At 35.9% G+C, this 12,554-nt stretch overlaps 1 protein-coding gene across 13 annotated transcripts in view; it reads left to right on the forward strand.

Moving 5' to 3' along the window:
- Positions 1–12,554, forward strand: part of UTRN (utrophin) — a 454,961-nt gene that overhangs the window by 375,440 nt on the left and 66,967 nt on the right. For all 13 annotated transcript variants that reach the window (XM_037022103.2, XM_073219702.1, XM_073219701.1 and 10 more), the window contains 2 exons: positions 409–487; positions 3,636–3,696. In XM_037022103.2, coding sequence (XP_036877998.2) covers positions 409–487; positions 3,636–3,696 — 140 coding nt within the window. The remainder of the gene's footprint in view (positions 1–408; positions 488–3,635; positions 3,697–12,554) is intronic.

Genomic DNA, 12,554 nt, shown 5'->3' on the forward strand with positions numbered 1-12,554 from the left:
GCAATGTAGAGTAACAGTAAAGGAATAGATTCTGGCACCAGATGAGCAGGGTATGGACATGAGTGCTGCCACAGAATAACTTTATGTCTTCAGACACCTCTTTGCAGCTCTATTTCTTCATCTGTAAAATGGTGATAATAATGAATAATCCTTATGCACTATGGTTATTACAAAGGTAAAAAAAGTTAATCCATATAAATGGCTTTGAAGAGTACCTGACACTATTTGCTATTACTTGGAGCCAGAAGGACTCTATTTTCATACCAATACTTTGGCTCCAGAAATAGAGGAAGAGTCTGTACAAACAATTATCTTGGGCAGTAGCATTATTTAGTATAACTATTAAATCAAGGGTTTATTGAAGTCATTGTTTTGAAATCAAATGGTTTCTTGCATACATATGTGCAGGTTTCTGTGGATGATCGCCTTAAACAGCTTCAGGAAGCCCATAGAGATTTTGGACCATCTTCTCAACATTTTCTCTCTAGTAAGTATTAATAAACTTGACTAATCTCATTAATTGAGTAAATCAGCATACACTTTCACTTTGACTCAAGAAGCCATATTCTTCGCTACAGAAATATTTACTTTAATAAATGAAGGAAATATTAACATTAATGACAATATTATTTATTGGTTTTTATTTATAATACTGTGGCCACAATTGATAAGGCTTTGCAGTGGAGCAAGAATGAGTTGTGGTTTTTCACCATCAGTTATACTTGATATAGTATCAGATCATCATTGCTACATCATAAGCAAAGGTTATGAACAAGAAAGAAATAACAATAAATAAATTTTTTATGTTTTAACATTTTTAATCAATGTTTCTCCTTAAAAAGAGTTTATTAGGTTAAAATGCACCTGTGACTTTAAAAATAAAACTAATTACCCCCCACAAATCATTGAAATTTTTCTTGTAGGCTCATGATGATCATACTTAGCTTTTCTTCTGGTCAAGTTTTACAGATTTAGCCAAACCATGTGTGTAGGCTTTTATGTAATGTTCTCCAACTGAAATTTTTCATTTTATATTGTTAATGAGATAAATAAATAAATAATGTGAGCGCCCACTTCATTTGTCATTCACTGTTGAAGAAACCAAAGAATGTGGGATTCAGAGTCTCCCAGGTTGAGATTAAAATATTAATTTTGATTTCTACCAGATCTGGGAGTCCCTGAAAGTTCATTTCTTTCTCTTAACATTATTATACTAATACCAATTTCCTCTGATTGCCTTGAACTTAAGTGAGAAAACATATGGAGTTACACAGGCACCGAGTGCAGTTATTGGCACAAATGCTCTCACTAAATGCTAATTCCTTTCGCTTTTCTCTGGCCAACATATGCATGAAAGCAGTTTGCTTGATTTAATTCAGTGTAAGTCAAGTTTGAAACGTAAAGGCAAAGCTTATTTCCCAATTATGATAGCGTCTTTGTATCTGTAATCAGAGAAAACTGAAGCAAACCATATCTTGCAACTAAATTGACTACATTTATATTTTCTCTTAATCTCTTGTCATGGTTGATGATCTGCTTTACCTCCATTCAAGGGCAGGTTTTTTTAGCTTTGCAATTTCAAGAATCCGAATCCATCATTTCCTGCCCTTTCTCCCTTTTTCTCCTTCCTCTCCCTTCCCCCAACATGTTTCCTGTTTCACCTGAGCCTTTCGATAGTCTATCTTTGAGTGAGGTATATTTTCTTCCTGGCATATGCTGTCTACTAGTGCCAGGATACATTTCTGAAGTTTGGATATCATCAATATTGGTGAAGTAAATAGGTTTGCAGTACTCATTAGGTATGAATTACTCCATATTTCTTAAACTTAATTTTATAGGATGTAAAGCTATGTGCTAAAGCCGAATTAAAGAGGAATTTAACAAAAAATTGAGGCTCTATTTACAGTTATAAGAATTAATCATCTATTAGTATAGAAGAAACCCTGCACATGCACCTAGCAACCATTCTTTTGTAATAAAAATCAAACTCAAACTCATATTCTTTAGGAAATGAAACATTGTAAAATTCATACCCATTGTGAAATTCAAGCACATTGCCTTTTACTGTCCAGTGCTGTCAGTCCAAGGAGTTCAGAGTTATTCAGATCAAAACAATTATTAAAATGGATGGAGAAGAGTAAACAAAATCCCAATGAATAAATTTAATAATTGTTATGCCTTGCTGCTTGGAGTCTTGGCTTTATTATATTTCTTGGACTTAAGCTGTGGTTGTTAAAAAGTAGCCTGTTTAGTTAGGTACAAAATAAAAACTGACATATTAGCCTGGTGCCAACACCAAAATGAGGTTGGCTTTAATGAGAAATTTAATATACCTAGTTCCACGTTTTCATCCCCTTCTTAAACTTTCATAGTTATATTTGGAGAAGGGAGTGCTCCCATTTTATGAGGAAGAATTGTTGAATAGAAAAATTGCTGGGCTAGTGGTCAGAAACCTAATTTCATGTCTGAGTTTGGCCATTTTTTTATTGGGCAAGTTATTTCACCTCTTGAGTTTATCTAAGAAAGCTTTAATATATATCTGGTTGGCTTCCTATCAATAGATGCACTTGAAAATGCTTTCCAAAGTTTAGTATGCCATTTGTAAGATACTATTATGACATGAAATTTTTAAAAAAATTGGTGACAACTGGTTATATGAGAGTCTAGTGAAGTTAAAAAAGTTTTGGGTTTTTTAGTTCACTTACAGAATTCCTTAATTACTGTAGATTCACATGTACAGCTCTTCTTTAAAAAGTCTTAAAATAATTGGTTTAATGTAGGAATAATATATTTTTATAAGTAAGGAATAACTGAAATTGTAAAAAATAAGTATCACAGTAAAATGAAACATAAAATCTCAATCTTAGTGATGTCTACTGTTAACTAGTAAATTGTGTTTTCTGTGCATCTCAGGTTAAGTATTTGGGATTTTCCTATACAAATATTAAATCCTATTCAGGTACTAAAGTAGATATTAAACTATTTGGGGAAAATGACAGTTGCTCCTCACACTGTGCTGTTTCTAAACCATTTCTAATTCTTCCAGAAAATCCATTTAAAAAGTGTTTGTACCTTTCCATCTATGCCTTGGTTCTTTACAACCCCTTTGCTTATATTTATTTTAATTTTCCCTTCTTAAAATTCAAATAGTTAAGTTTGTTTAAATGCTACCTGTTCTAAATGGTTATTCCTGTAAATATGAAGCAAAGGAATGTTATTAGTGACCTAGGAAATTCAACCTTGGGAAATCTGGTTTATAAACTGGATACACTAGAAAAAATAAATTGTGCTTTAGCTTAATAAAAAATATACACAGACTACAGTTTCCCGATAGCACTAAGTTTTAAGTTGTGGTGGATATAAGCAATAAAACTTGATTTTTAAAAATATTTTTATCAACAGGTTCAATTAAAGTTGGCATTAGAAATAGAACCTGTGTTGTTTCTTTCCTTGCTTCAAACGGGTCTTTAAAGCCACCTTTGTTCGGCCTAGCAGATTTCATAATTATAGGAATCCAGCTTAAAATCCAGAGCAGTCGTCATTGAACTTGTTATAAAACATGTTCAGTTGTTTTGCGTTAAGGCATAGGCTTTTGGGTTAGCAGTGTTTCCAATAATCTCCCTTTGTTTCCTTAGCTTCAGTCCAGCTGCCGTGGCAAAGATCCATTTCACATAATAAAGTGCCCTATTACATCAAGTAAGTTGATTTTAATTCTCCTTTATGATACCAAGGAAATCGAGTTATGTTGATAACTTAAGAGAGACTTTCCCCAATAACTTTTAAAAAAGAATTCAGACCTATTATCTGCCGGAAGCTATATATGTTTAATATTTGAAAGAAATTAGCCTAAAAATCAGAATGATATTTGTAGTTTACTAGGCTACAGCCATAGTTGTGTTTAACTGATGTTTTTTTAAAATAGATATTCAAATATTTGGGAAAAATGACAGCATTTCAAATACTGTTGACATAATGATGTTCCTCTGACTGTATTGAGTCTAAATCATTTTTATTTCTCCCAGAAAATCCACTTAAAATGTGTTTGTGTTCTTCTCATTTTAATCCAAAAAAAGAAAGTATTTTATCATGAAAAAGTTCAATATTATTTTTCTTTGATTTATTAAATTACCTGCAATATTAGTTTAAACTTGTCATCCTTTGTTTTTGTTGTCTATTTGTCAGTTTCCCCTTTTTGCATACTGCCTTTCTTACTATGCAACAATTCAAATATTCTGTATGATTTACACAAGTTCTGCATAGAATTTGATCCTTAGCTTAGTTTAGGCATTGTCACAGGACAGAATGATAAAATTGATCTTCTTTAATCCTTTGAAGTATAAATTAGCAAAGCTATTAACTTACAATGTGATAGTGATGAGAGCCATATTTAACTCTATTTTATGTGGAAAGTGAACAGTGTCATAATTGTGAAAAGAAAAAAAAGATCTCTTACTATCATTGGTTCACTCTGTCTCAGATTAGCCCCCTGGACCTTAGGCACGTCAGGTGAAGATCTCTGGTCTCTGGGCCGTTTGCTTTGCATCCTTCCTAAAATATCAGTTGGATCTCCAAAATCCATGCTGACATGAATAATCTCTTCCAGAAAATTTTCTGTATGAAGTTAATGTCTGTGAAATATTTCCATATGAAGATGGTCTAAGATGTATCCTTAGGATAAAAAAAGAAATGCCATACCATATAACAAATATAATAGACAATATGTATTCCATTGTCTTAAGGGAATTTAATACTTTTATCTATAGTGTACTGAGTTGTGATAAGCTTAAGAGTAAAGTAGCAAAGCAGTTGAACGGGCATATTTGTGCAAGCATGAAAGAAGTAAGAGGCTGGGCAAATTGACATGTCTTTATTGAGAGAAGATGTAATCACCTGATCCAATTGGAAACATTTAAAATGTTTTTACATTTTCATTCCACAATAATGAAATAATAATATAATAATGACATAATGTAGTACTAGAGAATCCTAATTTTATGCATGAGTATTGACTTGAATTAAATATTATGGGTTTAGGTATAAATCTGATGCACTGTAGTGGGCAGAACCATGGCCATATAAAGATGACCACATCCTGACCCCTGGATGTGACTATGTTAGTTTACATGAAGAGAAGGGAGCATAAGCTAGGCAATGCAGGCAGCCTCTGGAAGCTGGAAATGGAAAGGAAATGGGATTTTCTCTTAGGAACCTCCAGAAAAGAATGCAGCCCTGCAAACCTTTATTTTAGCCCAGCATTTATTTTGCAATAATTTGTTATAGTAGCGATAGAAAACTGATATCTGCACTATACAAAATATAGACATCCATGCAAGTTAATTGAAATTAATTCATTGAATTGTCCTAGAATCCTGTATCATCTGATTTTTGGAAAATGTAAATTGGATCCAATAAAGCAGATTATTGTTTTTACTATATAAAAAATTATGGATCTCTTGATTATGTTTATGCAATGGTTATCTATTTGATTGGGCACTGTAAAACATCCATCCTTAATTTTAGCACTACTATTGAAAGAAAATTATGTTCAGGTCAGTTATATATGACTGAGAATTATATTGCCTAAGTCAGAATGTTACCAGTTCAGAATTTTTATCATTTTGGAAGGCTTTAGCAGGATTGTATCCTCGCTCAGTGTATGAGTTCTTATGGGACAGCTAGTTTATCTGTCATCTCATTGGCTAGAGCTCTATAACCAGCGCTTCAAAAGAAATACAGTGATGGCCAATATTTTTCATGTGACCTGTAGGATTGTAGCATCCTAAAATATCTTCAACATCATTAGTGAAAGATTGGATTCTCTTAAATATGTGTAGTTTTAATGTTAAACATCTTTTTAGGACTTTCAAATACTTAAAAATCTGCCCATGTGTGTAGAATGCATTCTCTTATTTTTAGAAAACTTTTTTAACCAGATTTTTTCATTACTTGCTCTGTTGTGTAATTTAACAGATTATTTCCTCACAAAGAGGCAACATCAGTCTGTAGAGGTAGGGTTACATGAGCCAGTATTTCAGGTGAAGAATTGTTAGGAAAACAGTTTAATTCCCAAATAAATTAATAAACAAGTAATGATTAATGAAAAGACTTAATATACACTTCCCTTTGCATGGCTGCACAACTAAGTAGAAGAAAATGTTAAATAAATTTAGCATGATTGTCATGCAACATGAGTTTCCTGGAGCATATTAGAATGTATTAATTTGGCCAACAAGAAACTAATATTCAGGCATGAATATTAGATACTTTCAATATTTAAGTATACAGTTTTATTTACTCAAATGTCAGAATATAGCAAGAAAGTTGAAAGGAGAGGATAAATTATTTTTATTTACTACTTGAATTTCATAGATTAGTTAAACATACTTTGGTAGCTCATTATTGCATTTCCCTCTACATAATTTTTATTCATAATTTGAGGTGTCCTGCATGACGCATTTGTTTCTAGAAAATGATAGAATACAGATCTGAACTCTACAGGTCTATGTAGTATAAATCCCTTTATGTTAATATCTTAAGTTCAAACTCATATTTTTATATTATATCTGCTGTTTCTAAGGAAGACTTTCTCAAACTGATATATTTTTCTTTTCTTGAATAGTTCAATGGCAGCTTATTTTCTATCAGTTTAAGAAAATGTGAAATGGCTCTTGCTGCCTTCATAATATACAGAAATCTGCCATAAAAGCCAGACCTCTTTCTCTGTAAATTTTAGTCGTGTGTTGTGTTTTGCACAAGTTGTTGATTTCTCAGCTAAAAGTTAATATCCAGGGAGTTTCAGGTATAAAAGCAATGATGACTAAAAGCTTTGGGTTGAACTTTCCTAATATGTCACATTAATCATGTAAAACTCATTGCTTCTCATTTTGATCTAGAAATAGTAATAATAGTATGTATCATAGTGGGTAGATGATAATGATCATTGTAATAATTATATTTTTGGAATATTTATTTGCCAGCCTTGTGCTCATCTTATGCACGGTTTACCTCCTTTAATGGGTTCTCACAGTACCCAGGGAAGGGTAGGTGCTATCATTACCCCCATCGCAGGCAAGGCTTAGATAGTAAGTGCACACGTAACTTGCTTGAGATCACACAGCCGTAAGTGGAATAGCTGGTGTTCGAACCCAGGGACCAGCTCCAGTTTCTGAACTCTTGATCAGTGTGTGCTACTGTCTCCTGCTCTGTTATTAGCCAAGGTAGAGAACAGAAACTTTTAGCCACATGGGAAACTTAGGGGGATGAAGAAGTACACTGAGGCAGGAGCAGTCACGTCTAATGACCATGAGCAGAAACCCTTCCTTTCATATTACAGACTGCTTACCATTCATTATGTACCTACTCTGTGCCTGCGGTTGAGCACAGAACCATCTGAAGACCGGGCCCAGGCTTTTTCCACTATTCCACACTGCCTTTTCTATGGGCTGATTTTGTAGCTAATACATGTTTATATGTTTAAGGAAATTTCACAGTGTTGTCACAGTATAGACAAAGGTGCTTGTCTATAGATAGGAAAATGTCATTTTCCAGTCCTGCCGGTTGGATCTTAACAAGGAACTCTGAGGTGGAGCAACAAACTGTGTGGCCCCCCCACGACCCTTCCTCATCCACATGATAGCTTTCTGTCACCGGGTAGCTTTCTGTCCACGAGTGGGATGCCCAGCAAAGCTGGCTCACAGGTCCCATGGGGCTTCAGTGTAGATGGTCCCCTGCATGGCCAACCTGTTGGTAAGCCATAGTGTTTCACAGAATTTAGTAAGGTAAGGTTAGGAAATACAGCTTTTCTTTCTGCCTCTACAACATCTCTAAACGCCACGTGTGTGACCTTTCAGCAAGTAGTAAGCATTAAGATGTCTTGGTACAAATGATTATGCTGCTATTGTGATAGGGCTTTATCGTGACAACTCTGTAGCTCAAATTTCCCAGTAGAATCTGAAGGGCAAATCTTAATTCTTTCTAGAATCCTGAGTCATTCACATTCATGTAGCTTTAACATGAACATTTCATCGATCTCTGGCTATGTAGATAATGCATATCACATTCTCCAAACCAACATTCCTCGATATTAGAATGTATTCACCAGAATAAAATTAATGTGCATCTACAAATACCGCTACTGTGCTCTGCCCTATTCTAACCCCTCGTTGTGAATTGGCCTAAATGAATATTTTCTTCAATTTTTTACATCTCCTTTATGTTTTCCTTTTCTTTTTTTGTGTGTCCATTATGGATGATCCTGCAATACTTTTAGACCCTTTTCTTGCCCCCCAAGGGTACCCTCTACTGCCCTACTCCGTCAATTTTGGGAAAAGAAATAGTGAAGTTTATAGTTGTAAATGAAACCTTGGAAAGCAGGTAGTTGCTCTATATAGTAGTCAGGCAATTTGCATAAATTGTATATACTTGTGTCATTATATATGTGCATTCTGAAGGAGAGAATTAATGCTTAGTTCTTTAGAGGAATCACAGACCCCACTTAGATGATGTAGGTGCAATATTTCTTCCTTAAATAAGAGCAGAACGGAGTGGCAGCAATGGGATTAATTATCCAAATATCCAGCCTAACGGGAAACTCAAAGCTAATAAACATATATGTATACCAATAACAAAAAAGAAATTATCATAAAATACTTAATCTTTTAAAGTTACAGAAAACTTATCCGAGAACAAAATAAGTCCATGACAAAGATACAACTAAAGGTATAACTAACAATGAAAGATGCAGTTCTCTCTGAAAGGCTTCCTGCAGCTGTCTTCAGCTCTCTCTTGCTTCTTAATCAAGATGAGCAATTGAATCCATTTGGTTCCAGATTTTTAAGTGGAGAAGTCTTGGGACACACTTTTAGTCTCTTTTCAGAAGTGGAGCTTGTGTTTTGGTTTTAACAAAGAAGAAAGAATGAAATAGAAGTATAAAAAAATGTACTAGAGAGTCTGTTTTTCCAAGAAATGGTCTGTGACTTTATCGAGAATAAATATTTAAAACTCACTTGGCCAACTCTGCTCAACCAGGAGGTAAGAATGAAATTGCCTTATGAAAGAATGTAAGCAAGCACCTTGGGGTCACTAAACCTCCTGGGCTGGCGGGCAGCTTCAGACAAATGAGCATTGCTTGGCTAGTAGAAAACTAAGCCGCAGACAGCCTGCCCTGCAGCAGCCAAAAATCAGCAAACCAAACATAAGTGGGCAACTTTGCCAGTGTCCTGGTTTATTGAGATGATTTAGATGGAGTTGACATTATCTTAGACAGACATTGACTAGTTCAGGACTGAAGATACTACCTTTTCTGCTATTCATGTATACATTGCTTGAGCCAGAGTTACTACCATGAAATGGGATTTTGAATTCGAATCTCCCAGATTACTCAACTGCATTGAATTATAATGGCACTGTCTGTCTTACTGTACATTTTGATTTTTAGGGTCAGGGGTACAATTAATAAAGTACTAGCAAGGATCACTGTGGGACCATTAAAGAAGAAAAAAGATAACTATAATTTATAAAGATTAAGTTTTTAAACTAATCACTAGTATTAGCAGAAGTATAGAAGTAATGATCAAATAATGAAATTAAGTGCCTTTTATTGTACTGATTATGAAGTGAAATGATGCAGTAAAAAATTCAGTACAACCATATAGAAAAGTTGGAATTAATTTTTCCTTTAAAGAAATTTCTGAAGGAGATAAAGTAGTACCTTAAAACTGTAAATGTATACATTCAGTTTTATAAACAAACTGAAATGACACACTGATGAATTCAACTCCAGGGACACACCTACACCCACGCCCACACACCATACCTTCAGGCAGGGGCATAGGGGGCTCCCCAGGGACAGACACACACACACACACACACACACACACACACACACACACCATATCTTCAGGCAGGGGCATAGAGGGCTCCCCAGGGACGGACACCTGCCCACACACACCCACACACCATACCTTCACACACACACACACACAGGGCTCCCCAGGGACGGACACCCACACACACACACCATACCTACACACACACGCACACACACACACACACACCCCATACCTACACACACACACACACACACACACCCCATACCTACACACACACACACACACATACACCCCTTCCCAGGGGAGGTTGCCCACACCCACACACACACCCCATACCTACACACACACACACACACACACACCCCATACCTACACACACACACACACACCGTCTTGCACTGCCCTCAAAACTAAGTATCACTTGGACCTCCCCTCCCACCCAGACACATCCATTAGTCATTAATTCTACTTTACTTAAACACAAACAACCTTGTCTTCTTGTTTTGTAATGAATTATTATGTCAGCCACACTTGGAATATTGATGTTTGTATTTGGGGGTGTGCTGTAGCCCCTGTTGTATACCCCTTTATGTGCTTGAGTCTTTGAACCTATTCCTGAGTGTGAAATTATTTTAAGTCAAATTTATGGTCGAGTCCAACAGATTTGGAATTACCCTTTGTTTACAACTGAGTCTTCCTGCCTCGTGTCTTCATTATCATGACAAACTAATGGCATATTTTTTAGAAAGGCTTTATGCTTTTACAGTATCTATCACTGAGTAAAATCATATCTTATTTGTATTTTGAACAGAAAGGTCTTTTTCTTGAAATGTCGACATACAGACTTTCTTAGGTTTTTCCTAAAATTTGTTCTTTTATTTGTCAAAGTATAACCTTGGGTTTCCTGCTTTTAAAAACCCAGAGGATAGTAGATGTGAGGGTTCAAGAAGCCACATGTTACCTGAGGAACATATGAATTTCCTCTCCACACTTCTCCATCTCCTGCCCCACCCCATCCCCACTAGCCACTCAACACGATTACGTTCACGAGGCACACACATACACACACACAGAATCAGTAGTACTGATGGGGATACTCCATATTCTGCACCTATTCTAGTTGCGGGTGAAACAAAGATTGAGGGAATTATAAATTCCAGCAATGAGAATGTCACCTTTTAGATCTTTAAGGAGGTATTACTCAGCTGCCTAACATCACGTCAGATTGCCAAAATTTGTTTTCGCTCTATGCTTTCATCACCAGAAGGCAAATTTGATTACTTGGGAGCTCCTGCTTGAGTGCTCTATATAACTTTTAAGCATATGGAAAGAGGATGTTAGCAGAACTTACACTCTGCCTATGTCACTTTCATTCTGGAGATCCTGTTTTTTTAACAGCACCTCTCAACTTCTACTCCACTGTATAACTTATGACATTTATGATCTCTCCTCTGTTTTTCCCCATCCTGAGAGGTCAAGTAAGTGAATTGATGATGGAAAAGCAGCCATTCCGTCTGACAACCGGGAGTTCAGATTTTGCCAGGACCAGTTGGTGTGGTGGAATGAAACTCGCAACCAAATGGAAGTGGGTTGAGTAGTGAATGGGACAGGAGAACATGCACAGCTCATTGAAGGATTTTGGAGGTAATAGGGTAATAGGTGGCAGAAAGAGTAGATTCAAGATAGAGGTGAGTGTGTATATATGTGTGTGTATGCCTGTGTGTTTAAGGAGAGCAAATACTTCAACATTTATATTCTGAGAATAGTCTTATTGAGCGATAAGAGGTTTTTTTCAGAAACCTTTGGGAAGAATTGGCCTTAGATTGGGCAGGGGGGATTTCTCAGTTGAAGGAGAAAAGAAGACATTCTGGCTGAAGGAGGGAAGTTCATTGATTTGGTGGTGGGAAAATGAGGAATTTTGATCTGGTGGTTTTTAGTTTTTCAATGAAGTGTGGTATCAGTGAGGTGGGGAGGGAAACTTTCTTAAGTTTGAGAAAAGAGAAGGCATTAATAAATTGTTATCTTGGGGTTTGGGAAACAAGTTTACTAGTGACTGTAGTGCTGACAGTTGTCAGCAGTTGGACATTTGAGGTTTGAGGTCAAATATTTAAAGTAAAATCAGTCTGTTGAGTGATTTTCCCCAGCTGTGTCCATGCACAGCTGCTTAGGTCCAGAGAAGGCAAGTAATTGAGCTCATCCATGGTTGGGTTTTGCCAGGAGCAATAGAGAACCAAGGGAGATGAAATTGTTTATAATGATTATAATGATGGACTGTGACCTCAGACTCAGATTCATCAGAAAGATTTTAAAGCCTCAGTCGTGCAAGTGTACTTCATATTAAGAACTCAGGCTTAAAACCGGACCATCTGGGTTCAAATTCCATTTCTGCTACTTACTATGTGACCTTGGGCAAGTTATCTAAGCACCCCTGCCCTGGTTTCCTTCAGCTGTGAAATGGTGATAATATTGGCAAGTAACTCACAGAAGTGTTAAGAAGATTGAGTTTCCACATAGAAAGAGCTTCAAGAGTACATGGTACAAATTGGGCACTCAAGTAATAGGCTATTACCTTTAATTTCTTTTCTCCTATATGCCTTTATAATTGCAACTGGAGTGGAATGATACATGGCAAAACTCACAAAATCCAGTTTCAAGCATAAAATTGGATAGATAAGTAACAAGTACGTGTATTTGGCTGAGTGTCAGTTTTTGGATAAGTGGGAT

The sequence above is a fragment of the Manis javanica genome, chromosome 13 (genome assembly GCF_040802235.1).
Source record: "Manis javanica isolate MJ-LG chromosome 13, MJ_LKY, whole genome shotgun sequence".
NCBI classification, from domain to species: domain Eukaryota; kingdom Metazoa; phylum Chordata; class Mammalia; order Pholidota; family Manidae; genus Manis; species Manis javanica.